Source organism: Leucoraja erinacea, chromosome 1 (genome assembly GCF_028641065.1).
Source record: "Leucoraja erinacea ecotype New England chromosome 1, Leri_hhj_1, whole genome shotgun sequence".
NCBI classification, from domain to species: Eukaryota; Metazoa; Chordata; class Chondrichthyes; order Rajiformes; family Rajidae; genus Leucoraja; species Leucoraja erinaceus.
In genome coordinates, this window is record NC_073377.1 from 141,265,927 (window position 1) to 141,286,817 (window position 20,891).

The 20,891-nt window shown below is 43.4% G+C and overlaps 1 protein-coding gene across 1 annotated transcript in view; it reads left to right on the forward strand.

Moving 5' to 3' along the window:
- Window positions 1-20,891, forward strand: part of LOC129697257 (actin-binding LIM protein 2-like) — a 143,406-nt gene that overhangs the window by 31,514 nt on the left and 91,001 nt on the right. The window contains exons 7-9 of the mRNA XM_055635654.1: window positions 2,770-2,802; window positions 11,450-11,567; window positions 18,349-18,459. Of these exons, the coding sequence (XP_055491629.1) occupies window positions 2,770-2,802; window positions 11,450-11,567; window positions 18,349-18,459 (262 nt within the window). The remainder of the gene's footprint in view (window positions 1-2,769; window positions 2,803-11,449; window positions 11,568-18,348; window positions 18,460-20,891) is intronic.

Sequence of the window (20,891 nt, forward strand, 5' to 3'; positions counted from 1 at the left end):
ATTATTCCCATCGATTTTAAAATAAAAGAGTTATTAATGTTTTTAAAATGTTGATATTCTCTCTGCTGCCCCTGCTGGTGGGAGGGGGAGGGACTATTAAACCCGGAAGCATTGTGCCTCACTTAGTCTCTGCAAGATGGACACATCTCGCTGAGCTGTGAATGACACAGAACACATGTCTACTCAACTGTGAGTGCCCTTAATGTGGTTTGAAAATGAAAATGTGGTCGCTTTGAAATGCTGCACTGCAAATGGTTGTTGGTGGTGGTAACTGTTTTGAAACACTGCACTGCAAATGGTTGTTGGTGGTGGTGACTGCTTTGAAATGCTGCACTGCAAATGGTTGTTGGTAGTGGTAACTGCTTTGAAACGCTGCACTGCAAATGGTTGTTGGTGGTGGTAACTGCTTTGAAACGCTGCACTGCAAATGGTTGTTGGTGTTAACTTGACAAATTCCTGTTTGCACTGTATATTGAGTTTAGATAAAACGATACCTCTTACGGCTGATGATTTTTGGCCATCTTACTCAGTCCCCTTCTGCTCATCAGGTGCAGAGGATTCTTCCCATCATTGAACAATAAAAGTTTTATTTGTGTTTAAAAAAATGTTGAGAATCTCTCTCCTGTCAATCATGCCATGAAGTCCATGCCCCTTCCAGTGGGAGGGAGGATGGATTATAAAACCCGGAAGTGTGGGTTTGGCTCAGTCTCTGCAAGATGGGGGAGGGAAAGCTCACAACTCTGTCTGAGCTGTGAATCAACTGAACACACTGAATTTCTACTGAACTGTGGGTGTGGTGTTTATGTTGTGATTTGTGTGGTTTGATGGTGGTTTCACCCTGCTTGAAATGGTATGAAACTGCATTTGAATGTGGTGGCCTTGCACCCTGCATGAAATGGTATGAAACTGCACTTCAATTTGGCTGTCATGCACCCTGTTTGAAGTGGTTTGAAAATGCACTTGAATTTGGTGGCCTTGCACCCTGCTTGAAATGGCATTAAACAGCATGAGTTTGGTGGCCTTGCACCTTGCTTGAAGTGGTAAGAAACTGCACTTGAATTTGGCGGCCCTGCACCCTGCTTGAAGTGGTAGGAAACTGCATTTGAATTTGGTGACCTTCCACCCTGCTTGAAATTGAATTTCAAGGAATAGCCGTGAGTCAACTGCTCGCCCACCAGCCGTGAGTGAGCTGCCAGCACGTCAGGCTTGAGTGACTGAGCTGTCATCCCAAGAATCCATTTGGCCCACAATGTCCATACTAGCCCTCTGGAAACCAGTCCCTTCAGCCCACAATCCCCATACTAGTGCTCCAGAAACATCCACTCTATCCAAGCCTTTCACTATTTGGTACATTTCAAAGAGGTCCCCCCTCATTCTTCTAAACTCCAGCAAGTACAGGCCCAGTGCCATCAAATGCTCATCATATGTTACATGCGACTCAATGGGAATGACAGTGTCAGTGCTACATTTACCATGGTTCAGGAACTTATGTAGCTACATAGAGGTGGGAGTGGCAGATCCAGCAGGTAAGTGCCTTTATAACATTGCTTATACACCATAAAAATCACAATTGCTCTCCCCTTGAATAAATCTTCTGCATGATTTAGTTGACCCCCTCCCCTAAACTCAATCAAATGTCTTTCCCCTCCCTCCTGATTGTCAATGCAAAGCCTCTACTTTGCCTGACAGAAGTGGGCTTCCCCATTTCTACCTCTGTCCTTGTACACCTGGGTTTCAATTTGCTGCCAGGTGGGAAATGGAATACGAACAGGACAATTAGATCTTCCATCAAATTGAACGGGACCTCCATATTCCTGTAGTTTTCCCCAATCTGTGCCTCCTGAACCTTTGCTGTCATTGTTCGTGTTGCTTCAGTTCCCGCCACTGTACGGTGATATTTTAAGCATCATCTTTCTTTACACAAAGCTGTATACATAGAAAGTAGGTGCAGGAGTGGACCATTCGGCCCTTCGTGCCAGCACCGCCATTCAATGTGATCTTGGCTGGTCATCCAGAAACAGTACCCTGTTCCTGCTTTCCCCCCATATATACAGGTGAGGGGGACAATTTAATCCATCCTGGTTACTTCTGACACGATTGGGCAAATGATAGTCCGATTCTAACCTCAGCTTTATATTTTGTAAAAGCCCATTTTTGAATTCCCGTGTGATCCAGTGGTTTTGGTGCACATCTTTCTATGTTTAAAATAAGTTGCTTTTCAATTTTCATTTGAGAGCAGCTCCCACCAAAACTTTTCTTCACCAATCATTATTTAATACAATCTATTCCTGCATTTCTTTGATTATTTGGCTAAAAGCTACCTGTTTAATTATTTGAATTGAATACTGTGGCAGGTGTCAGAGGTTATGGGGGAAAGGCAGGAAATGGGGTTAGGAGGGGTAAATAGTTCAGCCATTATTGAATGGCGGAGTAGACTTGATGGGCTAAATAGCCTAATTTGACTATTATCACTTTTGACCTTATGGCACTCTTGTAGATAATATATCAGTTTACTTCAAGTTTAACAAAGAACTGCAGATGCTGGAAAAATCAAAGGTAGATAACAATGCTGGAGAAACTCAGCGTGTGAGGCAGCATCTATGGAGCAAAGGAATAGGTGACGTTTTGGGTATGAAGAAGGGTCTCGACCCTATACGTCGCCTATTCCTTTGCTCCATAGATGCTGCCTCACCTGCTGAGTTTCTCCGGAATTTTAGTTTACTTCATGTAGTAGTTTCTAAGAATTAACACATGTTTTTCTTTTCTTAGCCTCCTCGACTGCATTATTCAACACAACCTGAGGTAATTTTCCGCTTATGTTATTTTCTGAGCTTCTAAAAGATGTCAGCAATAGGAAATTAAGCATTTATACATTTCAGGTAGTCATTAAAATATCAATATACTCTGGTTTATTGACATTTGAACCTCAGTAGTTTAGTTTATTCTTGTCATGTGCACGGAAGTATATTGAAAAGCTTTTGCTTGTGTGCAATCCAGTAAAAAAAATAAGATAAAAGTCTGTACATGATTATAATCCAGACGACTACAGTGTAAAGATAAAGAATACAACAGTCAGTGGAAGATAAAATATGATAAAGGCCGTTAAGAGAGTTCAAAGGTCTCAAGTGAGGTAGATGGGAGGTCAGGACTACACTCTAGCTGATGAGAGGGCTGTTCAGTTGCCTGATAACAGCTGGGAAGAAACTGCCGCTGAATTTGGAGGTGTGCGTTTTCACACTTCTGTATCTTTTGACCGATGGGATGGGGAGAAGAGGGTGTGAACGGGGCGAGATGGCCCTTGATCATGCTAATGGCCTTGCCAAGGCAGCGTAATGAAGATGGAGTCCATGGATAGGAGGTTGGTGTGTGTGATGAACTAGGCTACGTTCTACAATTCTCTGGAAATTTCTTGCGATCTTGGGTCGAGCTGTCCCCGAACCATGCCGTGATACTTTCCATGGCGCATCTGTGGAAGTTGTTGCGGGTTGTTGGGGATTTGCCAAACTTACTTAGCCCTCTAAGGAAGTGGCCTGCTTTCTTGGCCATAGCTTCAATATGGCTAGTCCGAGGACAAATTGCTGGTGATACAAAATTCCGAGCTTTCATCCATCACTACTTCTGCACCATTATTATAGATTGCATCAGCATGGGGGTATTGCTTTGCTTCCTGTCAAGCACAATCATCTTTGCCATTTTGATATTGAGGAAGAGGTTGTCGTCTAGGCACCATGTTGCACGGCTCTCAATCTGTTTAGTGTACTCCATCGTGATATTATTTATTATTTGGCCCAACTATAGTGGTTTCACCTGTTAACCTGTAAATTAAGTTGAATTGGTGTTTGGCTGCATGGTCATATTGTTTATAAGGAGTATAGAAGGGAACTGAGAACGCACCCTTGCGGAGCACCAATGTTGAGAATTATCATAGAGGATGATTTGCCACCTATGCTCACAGATTACGGTCTGTTGGTCAGAAATTCGAGGATCCAGTTGCAGAGGGGAGTGCTGACTCCCATGTTTCATGACTTTGGAGATGAGCTTGGTTGGGGCAATGGTCAGCATAGGAGCACTGCAAGGCTGCGTACTCGCTCCTCTCCTTTACTCTCTCTACACCAACGACTGCACCTCCACAGACTTCTCTGTCAAGCTTCTCAAGTTTGGGGATGACACAACCCTGATTGGACTGATCCAGGATGAGGAGGAATCTACCTACAGACAGGAAGTGGCACAGCTGGTGTCCTGGTGCAATCGCAACAACCTGGACCTCAATGCTTTTAAGACAGTGGAATTGATTGTAGACTTTAGGAAAGCACCCCTCCCCTTACACCACTCACCATCAACAACACCATAGTCACATCTGTGGAGTCATTTAAGTTCCTTGGAACTATCATCTCCGACGACCTTAAATGGGAGGCCACCATTGACTCCACAGTCAAAAAGGCACAACAGTGAATGTACTTCCTGTGGCAGCTGAGAAAACACAATCTGTCCCAGGCAATAATGGTCCAGTTTTATACAACCATCGTAGAGTCCATCCTCATCTTCTCCATCATGGTCTGGTTTGGCTCAGCCACCAAGCACGACATCAGGAGGCTGCAGCGCACCGTTCGATCAGTTGAGAAGGTTGTTGGCTGCAATCTTCCCTCCATTGACGAACTGTACACTGCAAGGGCCAGGAAGCGAGCGGGTAAGATCATCTCTGACCCCTCTCACCCTGGCCACAAACTCTTTGAAGCACTTACCTCTAGAAGGCAACTCCGGACTGTCAAAGCCGCCACAACCAGACGTAAATCAGCTTTTTTTCCACGAGCAGTAACTCAACTCAACAACCAAAAGTCTGTATCCTCGTGCTCTGGTATATTATTTCATTCTTCACATGTTTAAATTATAATGTTTGATTTTTAATTGTCTACTGTGTATCGTGTTGTTACTTGCAAGCAAAGTACCAAGGCCAATTCATTGTATGTTTTCATACTTGGCTAATAAAATGTATTCAATTCAATTCAATTTCAAGCAGAGCCATGGTTGAGGTGAATGTCCTTCTTATTTAGGTGTTCCAGAGATGAGTGTGGGGCCAGGGAGCTGGCATCATCCATGGACTTGTTGTGGTGGTGGGCAAACTGCTGTATATCAAGGCTGCTTGGTAGGCTGAATTCAATGTGTGCCATAACAAGTAGGATGGCTCCAGAACTGTGAACACTTCATCCGGTACTTGGATATCTTCTGTTCTAGCCCATTGGAAAATGTTCCAATACTGTCTGTTATGGAGTTTATATGTGCTCCCCGTGACCTGCGTGGGTTTTCTCCGAGATCTTCGGTTTCCCGCACTCCAAAAACGCCCAGCTTTGTAGGTAAATTGGCTTGGTAAATGTTAAAAAAAATTGTCCCTGGTGGATGTGGGATGGTGTTAATGTGCGGGCATCGCTGGTCGGCGCGGACCCGATGGGCCGATAGGACCTCTTTCCGCAATGTATCTCTAACATAAACTAAACTAAACTTTAGAAGGATTTCAGAACTAATGTCTGGTTTTAGTCTTAATTTAGTCTAAATTAGTTTTCACACCAACTGAATTTTTGCATGCACCAGGGAACACCACTTGAAGGATGTCATTTTGTTTTATTTTCCTTATGGCTTGACTTGCATGTTGGGCTATCAAATGAGATTCATTATAGTTAAATAGAAGCAGCAATCTCCTCCACAGAAGGACAATGAAGGTATCAGGCGAACTTGCTGCAGTGAACACATTCATCACAGATTCATCACACAACTGACTACAGCCTTTTTTTCACAAATGTGTGTCTGTCCCAAGCATGGCTGTCAATTTACTAATAGGGCAGGGCAGCAACTGTTCTCAGGCTCTGATGTGTGAGGAGCAGTGGATGTCTTGAACCGAAGGTAGGCACAAAAGGCTGGAGTAACTCAGCGGGTCAGACAGCATCTCTGGAGCAATGGAATAGCTGACAGCAGCAGGGTCTCGACCTGAAACATCACCTATTCCTTTGCTCCAGAGATGCAGTCTGACCCGCTGAGTTACTACAGCATTTTGTGTCTATCTACGGTTTAAACTAGCATCTGCAGTTCCTTCCTACACAGTGATTGTCTTGAACACTGCCATATTCATCAGCAGAAGTGAGAAATAGATCATCCACACATTTATGATGATTCAGGGACATATATTAAAACCATTTATATTTATTGACTAGACTAAGTGGGTCCCATGTTCACATGGGAATGCTGGTTCCCCGCGCAACATTCCACTTCTCCACCAATTCCAATATTGGTGGCCAGTGGGGGGGCTTTCTGGAGTGCTGGTATGGGTTCTTGCGGTAGCAGCTCTGTCCCTCAAACCTGATCTGCTGGCAGCTCACTCACGGCTGGTGGGCTGGCAGTTGACTCATGACTATTCCTTGAAATTCCATTTCAAGCAGGGTACAAGGCCACCAAATTCAAATCCATGTTCCTACCATTTTAAGCAGGGTGCAAGGCCACCGAATTCAAGTGCAGTTTCATACCACTTCAAGCTGGATCCAAGGACACCAAATTCAAGTGCAGTTTCATACCACTTTCAGCAGGGTGTAAGGCCACTAAATTCAGTGCAGCTTCATACCACTTCAAGCAGGGTCCAAGGCCACCAAATTCAAATGCAGCTTCATACCATTTCATGCAGGGTGAAACCACCATAAAACCACACAAACACCAAACTCACAGTTCAGTAGACATTCAGTGTGTTCAATTGATTCACAGCTCAGACAGAGTCATGACCTCTCCCTCCCCCATCACGCCGAGACTGACCCACACCCACACTTCCGGGTTTTATAACCCCTCCCCCTCCCACCGGAAAAGGTGTGGCTTTCAGGGTATGATTGACAGGAGAGAGATTCTCAACATATTTTAAACACTAATAACACTTTTATTTTTCATTGATGGGAAGAATTCTCTGCACCTGCTCAGCGGAGGGGGGACTGAGTAAGATGGCCAAAAATCACAGCCATAAGTGGTAGCGTTTTATCTAAAATCAATATACAGTGCAAACAAGAAGTAAGTGGATTTGCAGTAGTGCCTTTTAACTTCAAGCCAAAGCACCCAAGCCGGCATTTGCAGTAAATAGTGCCTTTCAACTTCAAGCCAAAGCACCCACCCCACCATTTGCAGTAAGCAGTGCCTTTCAACTTCAAGCCAAAGCACCCAAGCCACCGTGTGCAGTAAGTAGTGCCTATCAACTTCAAGCCAAAGCACCCAAGCCACCATTTGCAGTAAGTAGTGCCTTTCAACTTCATGCCACCATTTGCAGTAAGTAGTGCCTTTCAACTTCAAGCCAAAGCACCCAAGCCACCATTTGCAGTAAGAGGTGCCTTTCAACTTCAAGCCAAATCACCCAAGCCATCATTTGCAGTAAGTAGTGCCTTTCAACTTCAAGCCAAAGCTCCCAAGCCACCATTTGCAGTAAGTAGTGCCTTTCAACCCAAGCCACCATTTGCAGTAAATAGTGCCTTTCAACTTCAAGCCAAAGCACCCAAGCCACCATTTGCAGTAAATAGTGCCTTTCAACTTCAAGCCAGCACCCAAGCCACCATTTGCAGTAAGTAGTGTCTTTCAACTTCATACCACCATTTGCATTTAATGCCTTTCAATTTCAAGCCAAAGTACCCAAGCCACCATTTGCAGTAAGTAGTGCCTTTCAATCTCAAGCCAAAGCATCCAAGCCACCATTTGTAGTAAGTAGTGCCTTTCAACTTCAAGCAAAACACCCAAGCCACCATGTGCAGTAAGTAGTGCCTTTCAACTTCAAGCCAAAGCTCCCAAGCCACCATTTGCAGTAAGTAGTGCTGTTCAACTTCAAGCTAAAACACCCAAGCCACCATATGCAGTAAGTAATGCCTTTCAACTCAAGCCAAAGCTCCCAAGCCACTATTTACAGTAAGTAGTGCCTTTCAACTTCAAGCCAAAGCACCCAAACAACCATTTGCAGCCAGTGCCTTTTTACTTCAAACAAACCATATTTTCATTTTGAAACCCCATTAAGGGTACTCACAGTTGTGTAGCAATTTGTTCAGTTATTGAGAGCTCAGAGAGATGTGACCCTTGGCTTCATCCATCTTGCAGAGACTGAGTGAGGCACACCACTTCCTGGTTTTATAGTCCCTCCCCCTCCCTCCAACAGGGGCAGCAGAGAGAATGGTGGATTTTTTGTAAACATTTGTTATCTCTCTGATTTGTGATCGATGGGGAAAATCCTCCGCACCCGTAAGGCGGAGGGGGGCTCTGAGTGAGGTGGCCAAATATGATGGCCGTAGGTGGTGGCGTTCTGTCGGAAATCGCAGCACAATGGGCCAAAAGCGGTCACGATCAGAGATTTAGTAATGTAGATTAATACAAACATACAATTTGGGAGCAACACTATACCATTCAGCCCTTCATGTGTGTTTAGGTGTTCATTATGTTCTAACATGCTGGAGTAACAGTGGGAAGGAACTGCAGATGCTGGTTTAAATCAAAGATAGACACAAAATGCTGGAGTAACTCGGCGGGACGGGCAGCATTCTGGAGAGAAGGAATGAGTTACTCCAACATTTTGTGTCTTATCTTGGACTAATCGTGGGTCAGGCTGCATCTATGGAGAACATAGATAGGCTCTCTACTCTGGAACAAGGATCAAACCACTGATTTACTCCAGCACTCTGTGTCCTTGTGCGTAAACCAGCATCAACAGCTCCTTGTTTCTTCATTAAGGTTACATATATCTATTTATAAGTTCAACCTCGCACTCCCACTATTCTTTACATATCACTAATGTAATTTCCTCTGCCTTTATAATACTGTAAAGAAAGCAAATGGCATGTTGGCCTTCATAACGTGGAACTGAGTTTAGGAGCATAGAGGTCCTTCTGCAGTTGGATAGGGCCCCAGTGAGACCACACCTTGCTCCTAAATGCAAAGCTGTGAACAGTCTTTTGCGTGCCTGGTGTCAGGCTTGTGAACTGTGTGGACTGGCAAGCCAATTGAGTGTAATTAGGGACTCGGTATTATGGATGTTCGCCTGGATGAAGACCCTGGTTTATTTACTCCTTCCAGTAACTTTGGAGAACATTGCAGAGGTCCAGTGCTTTCAGGTAGTTTGGGTTTTTAGAGGCATACAGGAGAGGAGTGGTCAGGTGCTATAGACCTGCACGAGAAGGTAGACGTTCCCGCCCCCATGAATCTCGGGCAGATGGGGCTCGTCAGCCTGGGATGGCAGTCCTTCTAGGAGGGAGAAAACTCTGATTTAAAACCTCCACTGCCTTGTGGCCATATCCAGTCATGGAAAAGGCTCCAGGAGTAAACCTCAAGAAAATCCAGTCGGAGCCCCTAAGGCCGTTCGTTGTTGTCTACAACCTCTCTCTCTGGCAGCTCCTGCGACGGCGCTGGTGCCAAACTGTAACGGCCCTGCTGTTCCTTTGGATCGATCAGTGACGTGGAAAGGGGGGGACGTGCAGCATGGCCATCAGCCTGTCCTCCATATGACATTGCCCAGGCTTACATCTGACCAGGATGCATCACCCATGGTCAGTCATGACTGAGGTGGGCCTACTACAGGAGATCAGAATCACTGCAGCGCAAATGACCATGATACTGCTCCCCAAAGGCTACCTGACCCGCTGAGTTCCTTCATCTCTTTGTGCTTTGCTCAAGATTCCTGCATCTGCAGCCGCCTGCGTCCCCAGGAGTTTCTTATCAGGTTTTATGTCTTGATTTTCAAAAAAGTATTTTCCTCAATTGACGAAAAATTCCACTGATGCAATGAAGGTGATGGTGAATTTTATGTTATCAATTTCTGCAATCAATGAAAGACAGCTCTCGGGATATGGGAAATGAGGTACATTTTCCAAGGTCTCAGGACGTTGCTCTTTGGCCATCGGGCAGTATTGTGCAGAAGACCATAGATGCTGCCTCACCCGCTGAGTTTCTCCAGCATTTTTGTCTACCCTCAACTATTGAGCTATGGGGATTATATTGGTTCTGTTTCAGATGCCAGATGACTGTTTATCCATTCGTTTTTTAGGTTCAGTCATCCTCGCCCATGTTGAGTTGCAATGTTGTAATGAAAGAAGTATCAGGGTATAGAGGTACCATTGACTGACAGTGGTCTTCACTGAAATTGGCTCTTCTGTCGACCCAATGGTTGGGATCATAAATCAAATGTAAACTAGTGGCATTTTGCAGAAGGTGATCCATAATATTTCTTGATGAATAAAGCCAAAGGATTTAGTGAGTATGAAGGTAGCTGAGTATAGTACGTGTTGCTCCCTGCATTTTCTTGGAGTTGGCATGTCTGCGATGGCGCTGGAAGGGCAGAATCACCAGTGCAGGTCCACCGCGAATTTTCCGGCAACTGGTGGTCAGGCACCTCCTTTAATCCAGACAAGGGCACATGGTGGCGCAGCTCTAGAGTTGCTGCCAGACAGCACCAGAGACCCAAGTTAGTTGGGTGCTATCTGTTTGGAGTTTTTACATTCTCCCCATTGACTTGTGTGGGTTTTCTCCGGGAGCTCCGGTCTCCTCCCACACTACAGATTTGTACGTTAATTTACTTCGGTAAAATTGTAATTTGTCCATATTGTGTAGGGTAATGATAGTATCCAGGGATCGCTGGTCAACGCGGACTTGGTGGGCCGAAGGGCCTGCTTCTGCTCTGCGTTTCCAAACTGAACTAAACAGACAAAATTACAAGAGTGTACCTGAAGCTCCTCTTGCAAGCCCCCCCAAAAATGTGGCGACTAAGTTGGGCGAGGTGGACGATTTAGACCTCATCAGTACTTCCGTGGCAAGTCAGTGGGTCAAATTTGCCCCTGCGAATTAGGATAAACAGATGGTATCGTTTAGTTTAATTTAGAGATACAGCGCGGAAACATGCCCTTCAGCAAACCGGGTCCGCGCCGACAAGGATCCCTGCACATTAACACCATCCTACACCCACTAGGGACAATTTTTACATTTACCAACCCAACCTGTACATCTTTGGAGTGTGGGAGGGCACCGAAGATCTCGGAGAAAACCCACGCAGGTCACGGGGAGAACATAAAAACTCCGTACAGACAGCACCCATAGTTGGGATCGAACCCGGGTCTCCGCCGCTGCATTCGCTGTAAGGCAGAAACTATACTGCTGCGCCACCGTGACTGCCCGGTGATCAGCGTGGACACCATGGGCTGAAGGGCCTATTTCTAAGCTGTATCACTAAACTGAACTAAAGTAAATCATGTACCCCCAATGTTAAAACTAACAGGCTCGATTTTCTTCTGAGAGTTGCAGCAAGAGAATACTTAATTTTGCACCTTGGAACTGCAGTGAACCTTAAGTGTTGTGATTTTGGAAGCCCAATGCAAAACCAATGTTGTAAGACTGATTGTTCTGAACAAGTGACAAGATACTGATGCCTGCTAATGAGAACATGAGTTTTTATATTTTACAGGACGAACAGGAAGGACCGCGGCAACGTAGAGCTTCCAGTCCTGGATCCTTTGCGTCTCTTGGCTATGGACGCTACACACCAACATGGTCTCGTTCACCACAACATTTCCACAGACCAGGTAATAATTGCACTACTATAGTATCTCCTCTTACATCACACCAAACAGAAAATATCATGAGGTTTTCTGCTTCCCAGTCACCAACATAACTGACTAAATATCTACCTCGAGCCAAAAAGCCATTATAATAGTAAGTAAGTAAGTAAGTAAGTAAATGCTATTTATATAGCACGTTGAAACCAAAGTGCTTTACATAGAAGAAATAATTAGGTTTCCGTACATCCATAGAAAAATTAAAACAGAAAAATTACACATTATAGAATTTAACATGAATGTCCCCCCACAGCAGAATCAAAATGTTCCACTGTGGGGAAAGGCACCAGAAAGTTGTCCTCTTCCTCTGTGATCACCCGAGGTCGGGGCCTATTTGTGGCCTCCGCAGCCAGTCTGATGTTTTCAGGCCCTCTTGCCGGATGATGGAGCTCCGGCGTCGGGAGTAACACTCCTCAGTAGCTTAGAGTGTCTGGAACGGCCGCTCCCTTCCCGGAGACCGCGGCTCCCGATATCCACAGGCCGTGCTGGTCGGAGCTCCGACTCTGAAGATCTCGGCAAGAGATCCCAGGTTCCGCGGTGTTTAAAATCCAGCGCCAGCCACGGCTGGATAGGTGGTCCAAAAAAAATTATCAGCTTGGTGGGATTCGCAGTGTGGCTAAAAGTCAGTGAATGAAATGAAAAGGTGGAGCAATTTAGGGAATAATTTCTGAATAGAAATATTGAAAATATTCAATAAATCAGGCCACGCTTGTGAGGAGGGAACGGAATAAATGTTCAGGTTCATCACCTTTCATTATAACTTGGAAGATACGTAGATTTAAGATGCAGAAGAAAGTAGGATGGGACGTGAAAAGAAAATGGGTGGAAACAAATAAGATGAAATGACAGAAAGTTGGCAATGCAAGATGAAAAGGTGTGGGTAAAGGAGCAAGCAGCTAGTCGACTGACAGAGGCCAATGCAACTGGCAGAATAGTTATCTGAAATTGTCAAAATAAAACGCTGTCTGGTGGAAAATCCAATGGGGATCACAGAGAATTTGATTTTATGGTAGAATTGCTTTCTGGAACTTCAAGAGGATGGTTCACTGAACCGGCAAAATAACAACCTGATTCCAAGAAATTCCAACGAGCTTTATAACTACAGAGGTGTAAAAAAATGATGATAAAGTGAATCTTGCTGTAATTCCCAGCATTTCCATTCAGATTCCGGATCAGGTTCATCCTGGAGACTGGAGTAACTTCAATGGAGATTATAGGCCTGTTGATACCAAGCAAAGGGAAAAGTAAGACACAAAATGCTGGTGTAACTCAGGCAGCATCTCTGGAGAGAAGGAATGGGTGACGTTTCGGGTCAAGACCCTTCTTCAGTCTGAAGCAGGGTCTCGACTCGAAAGGTCACCCGTTCCTTCACTCCAGAGATGCTGCCTGTCCCGCTGAGTTACTCCAGTATTTTGTGTCTTATCTTCGATATAAACTGGCATCTGCAGTTCCTTCCTACACAAAGGGCAAAGTAATTGGACTGTCCCACTTATGTGACTTTTTCGACGACTGCCAGCACCCGTCATAGGTCGTTGCAGGTCGCCGAAAATTTTCAACATGTTGAAAAGTCAGCAACGACCAGAACAAAGGACGACTCTTTGGGCGACTACTCACGACCATACAGGCTTCACCCCGTGACATGGTCGCCAGGGTGTTACTTGTATGGTCATGATTCGTCTCCTCAGTCGCCCAAAAAGTCGTAGCGTCTTTCTGGTCGCCGCTGGATTTTCAACATGTCGCGTAAGTGGGACAGGCCCATAAGTTTATTTTCTTATTATTTATCTTCAGTTCATCGTTTAAAATAAATACCTATAATTTGTTTTAGCAGCTGATTTGATTTCAATAGTTTTTAGAAGTCTCTGAATGTCAGACATACTTCAAACTGTTAAAAAGAAGGGGTGGGCCATTTAAATTAGAGATGAACTGAGATTCCTTCTCTGAGGGTCATTAATATTTAGCACTCTCTGGCTCAAAAGTGTGGTGGAAGTATTCTGAATATTTTTGACAGTAGTAAACAGATCATGGTGAAATGTTACTGGAAGAAGGTAGCACTGTGAAGTTGAGGTTGCAATCAGATCAGCTGTGATCTTGTTGAATGATGGAGCAGACTTGAGATGTTGAGTGGTCTGTCTTTGTTAGGGGACAATTGCAGCTGCTGACTGGGCAATAGAGGTCATGAACAAATGGATGATGAGGTGGATTGGGAAAATAACAATAAAAGTTGTTGGACGTGTCATCTTCTGAAGCAAATATGATTTGTTTTTGCATGTTTTCCTACCACTGAGCTAAGGTAGTAAACCAGCCTGTGGTTACCTGGCTTATCACTGCTGCTTTTCTGAAAGGGAGGAACAATAATCTTCCAGTACCTTACCTGCACAAATGTCTGTCAGGTCCCCAGCTATCTCCACATTGCTTTCACAAGCAACGTTCATTTTTCACTTTAATTCAGCCCTGGAAATGTATCAACTCTTATACATCAAACAACATCCTTATAAATACCTAGCCGTTCCACATACCCTTTCCTGAACTCACTCTCTCCTATGTCCTCGGTAAATACAGTTGAGAAATATTCGTCAACACTCGCCCACATCCCTTGGCTCCACATATAAATGACCCCTGTGAGCCCTAAGGGAAGCCATTCTTTCCCTGCCTAACCTCTTGCTCCTGGTATACTAAAACAAATGTCTTTAATGTAAAAGATATTTCATAAACTCCTTTTTAGTTTAGTTTAGTTTAGTTTAGAGATACACCGCGGAAACAGGCCTTTCAGCCCACCGAGTCCACCCTGCACATTAACATTATCCTACACACACTAGAGACAATTTTACATTTATACATTTTATACCAAGCCAATTAACCTACAAATGTGTACGTCTTTCGAATGTGGGTGGAAACCGAAGATCTCGGGGAAAACCCATGCAGGTCACAGGGAGAACTCCGTAGTCTGGATGGAATCTGGGCCTCTGGCGCTGTAAAGCAGTAGATAGAAACATAGAAAACAGGTGCAGGAGTAGACCATTCAGCCCTTCGAGCCAGCACTGCCATTCAATATGATCATGGCTGATCATCCAAAATCAGTACACCGTTCCTGCTTTCTTCTCATACCCGTTGATTCCATTAGCCCTAAGATCTCGATCTAACTCCCTCTTGAATACATCCATTGAAGTTCTTTCGCTGCGCCACTGTTCCGCCCTCTTAATTTCTTTGGGTTCTCTCCCACACTATTTCTCCTCCAATCCCAGTTATGCCACATGTTTTTTTAATTTTCCTGATCAATATCCTTTGTCATCCAAGGTTCCCTAATCTTACCAGTTCGGCATTTCACCCTTTACACATGTTAGCCCAGAACTCGTTTTTTAAAAGGTTGCCAAATGCCATTGTACCCGCAAGCATCTGCTGCGCATCTACCCATCACGTCCTCTCCCATGCAGTTGGAATGATAATGAAGTGAGATTCGGCATAATCCAATGATGGTGAAATCTCCCTCTTTATTTAGTTTCCTGGGCCTGATTTAGCATTGAATTAATTATTTTAAATTTACACTTCCTAATTATAACATCGACTCATTTGATTTGAATGATTCATATAATTTGCTTCATGGTTCAGGTCCCATATGCCCTGTGGTGAATAATATGTTGATTGTATTTCCAATAACACCAATTTCCAATGCAGTTTTACAGATATTAAAAGGACATGGGAAGATCTAACAAATGTCAGACTCTGTTCATTTGTCGGCTTCACAAATAATGGAACATGAATTTCTTTGAGTCTTTGAGAAAGATTTTTGATCTGTAGAAAATTACTCGGGGGCAAAAAATTCCTTTGATGCTCACCAAAAAAAAGATTCAATTGAAAAATAATCCTCTACAAATCTCTACAAATTGCCATCTCAAGGCAGTCATATCACAATATATTGTTTAAGAAGGAACTGCAGATGCTGGAAAATCAAAGGGAGACAAAAATGCTGGAGAAACTCAGAGGGTGAGGCAGCATCTAAGGAGCGAAGGAAATAGGCAGCGTTTTGGGTCGAGAATCTTCTTCAGACTGATTGGAGTAGGAGGAAGATAGCTGGAAAAGAGACGTGGGGGCAAGGCAAAGATGGCAAGTGATAGATGGATACAGGTGAGGAGGCAGGATTGGTTTGGTAGATAGGTAGAGTGAGTAACAAAAGCTAGAAGTGAAAAGGAGACCAGCGTGTCAGATAAGGTATAAGATATAGCAGGCAGTGAAGAAAGCTAATGGCATGTTGGCCTTCATAACGAGAGGAGTTGAGCATAGGAGCAAGGAGGTAATTCTGCAGTTGTACAGGGCGCTGGTGAGACCACACCTGGAGTATTGGGTGCAGTTTTGGTCTCCTAATTTGAGGAAGGACATTCTTGCTATTGAGGGAGTGCAGCGTAGGTTCACAAGGATAATTCCCGGGATGGCGGGACTGTCATATGTTAATAGAATGGAGTGGCTGGGCTTGTATACACTGGAATTAAGAGGGATGAGAGGGGATCTAATAGAAACAAAAATATATTAAGGGATTGGACACGCTAGATGCAGGAAACGTGTTCCCGATGTTGGGAGAGTCCAGAACCAGCGGCCACAGTTTAAGAATAAGGGGTTGGCCATTTTTTGAAAACCTTTTTCACCCAGAGAGTTGTGAATTTATGGAATTCTCTGCCTCAGAAGGCAGTGGAGACCAATTCACTGGATGCTTTTAAAAGAGAGTTAGATAGAGCTCTGAGGGCTAGCGGAATCAAGGGATATGTGGAGAAGGCAGGATTGGTGTACTGATTGTGGATAATCAGCCATGATCATATTGAATGGCGGCACTGGCTCTACTCCTGCACCTATTGCCTATGTTTCTATCTATGTATGCATCTATAAGGGAAGAAGAGAAAGAGTGAAATGTAAAGCCAGAGGCCAGGAAATAGGTGGAGGAGGATACGGAGAGGAGAATGAGGGGGTGATGGAAGTGATGGGAGATGAGCATTTGCAGAAGTGCCTGCACATCAACCTCTGTCTCAGCTGGAAGAACTGCTTGGGACCATGGATGGAACTGAGCAAGGAGGTACAGGTGTTGCATTTCCTGTGGTTGTGGGGAAAGTAACTGGAGAGGTGACGGGTATGGTGGGCAGAAATTAGTGAAGCAAGGAGTTGCAGAGGGAGTGGTCACTACAGTAAGTGGAACTGGGTATGTACGGAAAGATGTGACTGGTGGTGGGATCACGTTGAAGGTGGCAGATTCTGTCTCTACACTTGAGGGCGGAGCAGTGGAACATTGATAGTGTCGCTGCCTTTCAGCACCAGACACCAGAGTTTGAACCTGACCACAGGTGCTGTCTGTACGGAGTTTGCATGTTCTCCCATGACTGCGTGGGTTTTTTCTGGATGCTCCGGTTTCCTCACACATTCCAAAGATGTTCTGATTTGCAGGTTAATTGGCTTCTGTAAATTGTCCCCAGCGTGTAGGATGGAACTAGTGACCATTGGTCGGCACGGACTAGGTGGACCAAGATGATTTGTTTCCATACAATATCTCTAAACTAAACCGCTCTTAGTTCCATCCAGGGCCTCTAGCAGCCCTTCCAGTTGAGACGGAGGTATTTAAGTTTATGTAAAGTGCTGAGGAATGTGTTAAAAATTCGTGAGAAGGTGCTTTGTAGTAATATAATTTTGTAAATAATTCCCTGTGTTAACCAGGATCACTGACATCAAAAGGAGGTAGAATGGATAATTCACATATGGAATAAAGGGGAGGTCATTTAAGACTGAGGCGAGAAAAAAACTTTTTCTCGCAGAGAGTTGTGAATTTGTGGAATTCCCTGCCACAGAGGTCAGTGGGGGCCAAATCACTGGATGGATTTAAGAGAGAGTTAGATAGAGCTCTAGGGGCTAGTGGAGTCGAGGGATATGGGGAGAAGGCAGGCACGGGTTATTGTTAGGGAACGATCAGCCATGATCACATTGAATAGCGGTGCTGGCTCGAAGGGCCGAATGGCCTCCTCCACCGGCACCTATTTTCTTTGTTTCTATGGATTCATAGAATGGATAATGGTAGAATGAATAATGGTTAGAAGGATGAGGGACCTCATTGAAAGTTAACGAATAGTGAAAGGTCTGGATAGGGTGGATGTGGAGAGGATGTTTCAACTAGCGGGAGTGTCTAGGACCAGAAGCCATAGTTTCAGAATAAAAGGATGCACCTTTTGGAAGGAGACGAGGCAGAATTTCTCTCGCAGAGGGTGATGAATCTGTGGAATTCATTGCCACAGATGGCTCTGGAGGCCGTCAGTGGATATTTTTAAGGCACAGATTTGACACATTCTTGATTAGTATGGGTGTTAGGCATTATGGGGAGAATGCAGGAGAATAATGTTGAGGGGGAAAGTTAGATCAGCCATGATTGAGTGGTAGAGTAGACAAGGGGCTGAATGGCCTAATTCTGCTCCTGTAACTTGTGAACATAATTCCTTAGGCAAGCAGAAGAACAGTGACATACCAATGTATTTTTTGGAGATTATAGAACATAGAAAATAGGTGCAGGAGTAGGCCATTCGACCCTTATTATTGATAAAGGCCAGGAAGCAGACCGGTTTATTTACGTTCCAAGTAACGCCGTGTTTCTGAGGAAAAACTGAATGTAATGAATATTATTTAAGAAATATGTGAGAGACTACACCAGATCTCATCACCAGCCCTTGTTAGCAAATGCATTTAAACAATCCTTTTTTACTTGCAACCTTTTCATTCTGCTCAGTGCTCACCTCTGGTGGTATTCATTCCCTGCATACTGGTAGTTACAGCTCCTTGTCTACACACTCCAGCCTTCCGTCCTCCCTCACACCTAACTATGTTCCATATTTTAAAGGTAAGTTGCATGTGCTGTACTGGACAAGATGGTCTACTTTGTAACCTATCCACAGAGATAGGGGCAATGCATGTTTGTTTAGCAACTTGATGTCAGCATATTGTCTCAGGAATTAATGCACTGATTTCTGGCCCAAGGAACTTTGTGTTATTTTTAATAATATTTTTCTTCATGTATTCAGTTAAATGTTTACCAATCTTCACCTTTTGATACATTTCAGACTGCATTCATAAATACAGAAATCTGTCCACCAATTTTGCAGCACATCTGTTTTTTTTCAGTGATTAAAATGAACCCTACTATTAATTCATCCCAAATTATCTCAAAAATGGATAGTCAATATTACCACCAGCCATGCCTATTTTGGTTGAGTTGCTGAAAACATTTTTTACATACTGGGCAGACATAAATGCTGGAGAATCTCAGCGGGTGAGGCAGCATCTATGGAGCGAAAGAATAGGTGTCGAGACCGTTCTTCAGATTGGGCATGTTTTATAATTATGCAGCAGTTAATCCAGCATGGTTTGTACATTGTTTCTAATACAGTGCAACACAGTATGGTCCTTCCTTTAAAAATTAAGATATTAATTCCAGCTGTAGTCTACATAAGAATCAAATGAGAGTACAGGAAAGGACTGAAGATAACAAAAGAACAAAGCAAACATGATCATGAGTGTAGTTACTCCAGCATTTTGAGTCTATCTATGATTATCACAAGGATACAGATATAGAAAGGAAGCGAATATCGAAAGGGCATGGTACAAAAACAATTGGAGTTGCTACGGCTTTCGACAGATCCCAAATCTTGATACTTAATTCCAGCATCACAAAGCTCCATTGGGATCTAAAAGAAAAACTGTACCTGGATTATCGACTGCTTTTGGTATCGTCCTTTCAGCCTGGAAGTAAGGCCAGATGAGTTGTGAGGCCATTTTATAGCTACCAAAATCCAGATGCAATTTTCCTCAGAAATTAGAAATGCTTTTATTTAATCACCATCAGCTCATTGGTCCTGATGGATAGATTAATATAAGATCTGCAGAAGCAGTTTCAATGCACAGAACTGACTAAGCATAATAATGTGTAAGGAGGAACTACAGATACTGGTTTAAACTGAAGATAGACACAAAATGCAGGAGTAACTCAATGGGACAGACAGCATCACTGGAGAGAAGGAATGGGTGACGTTTCGGGTCGAGAACCTTCTTCAGTCTGAACCGAAGCGTCACTCATTCTTTCTCTCCAAAGCATAATAATAATCCATCCATAATAAAAAAAACATGAAATAAGATGTTATTGGTGCTGCATCACTATATACATTATTCATGAAATAATGCTACAAAACATATATAAACACACTCCTATCGGGCGCTCAGCTCTCTGGCAAATCATGAGCACATGACATGGTGAGCACTGCACTATGTGCATACTTGTTATTTGATGGGAACATTTGAAAGTGCTTGAAATTGAAAAAGTTTAATTAAAGGGCACATACGTGGATATGCTTGTACATTATCAAATAACCCTAAAACAGATTGGAATCTTTTATTAAATACAGACCTGTTATTATGCAGTAATGCTATTAAGGTGCAGGTATTATTTTCTTCTGATTACTGACAAAATGCTATTGATAGGAATACAAATCACCTAATTTATTAATAGCTGACATCAAGGTAGCCTTGGTTGTCTTTGTGTGAATAGTGTTGCCCTTGCCATCCAAAGCTTAGATGGTTATTTAGACTGCCTGCTAGTGTAATTACTGCATCATCTGTTTCAGTTGTGTCAGGTGGCTTTGTGTGTATTTGGTGCTTGTAGTTTGGTAGAAGCATTCATTTGTATGTCAATTCACTGGATGTAACATTTACAAGGAGGATATTCCATTGAAATGTGAATAGTTAGCAATGTACCATTGACGACGAAATGCTTTAAGACTCTTTTTGATATTTTATGGTGCAGAAATAGTTTCAGCCAATGTTATGTAATGGCATTATAGAATTATACAGTACTCCATCGTTACCCTTTAAAATAAATTTGACAATCTATCTCTCTAATTTGTTCTTTCTGCAAACTTTATTTTTCTTTATGCCCCACTTTCATTGGTTAAGTTGTTTTGAATATATCTGCACCATCCATTCAGACAAGAATATTACAAATCATAATACCATGCTGAATAAAAATAAAGAAAATACTTTGCAGGTTATTAAATCAAACTCTTCGGGTTAACTGCCATGTGGCTTGTGAAAATAATATCCGTTCATTTTATTTTCATTGTACCTTAGCCTCACCATAGTGATGCATTTTACATTAAACTTGACTCGGAATCCCTCATAATCCTTCTTACCTTTTGTTAAATATTCCCTCCAAACAAAGACATGTTCACATCTCTACTTTGTTGAAAAGTCTCCAATGCAAGGGAAGATTTTGGCAAATCT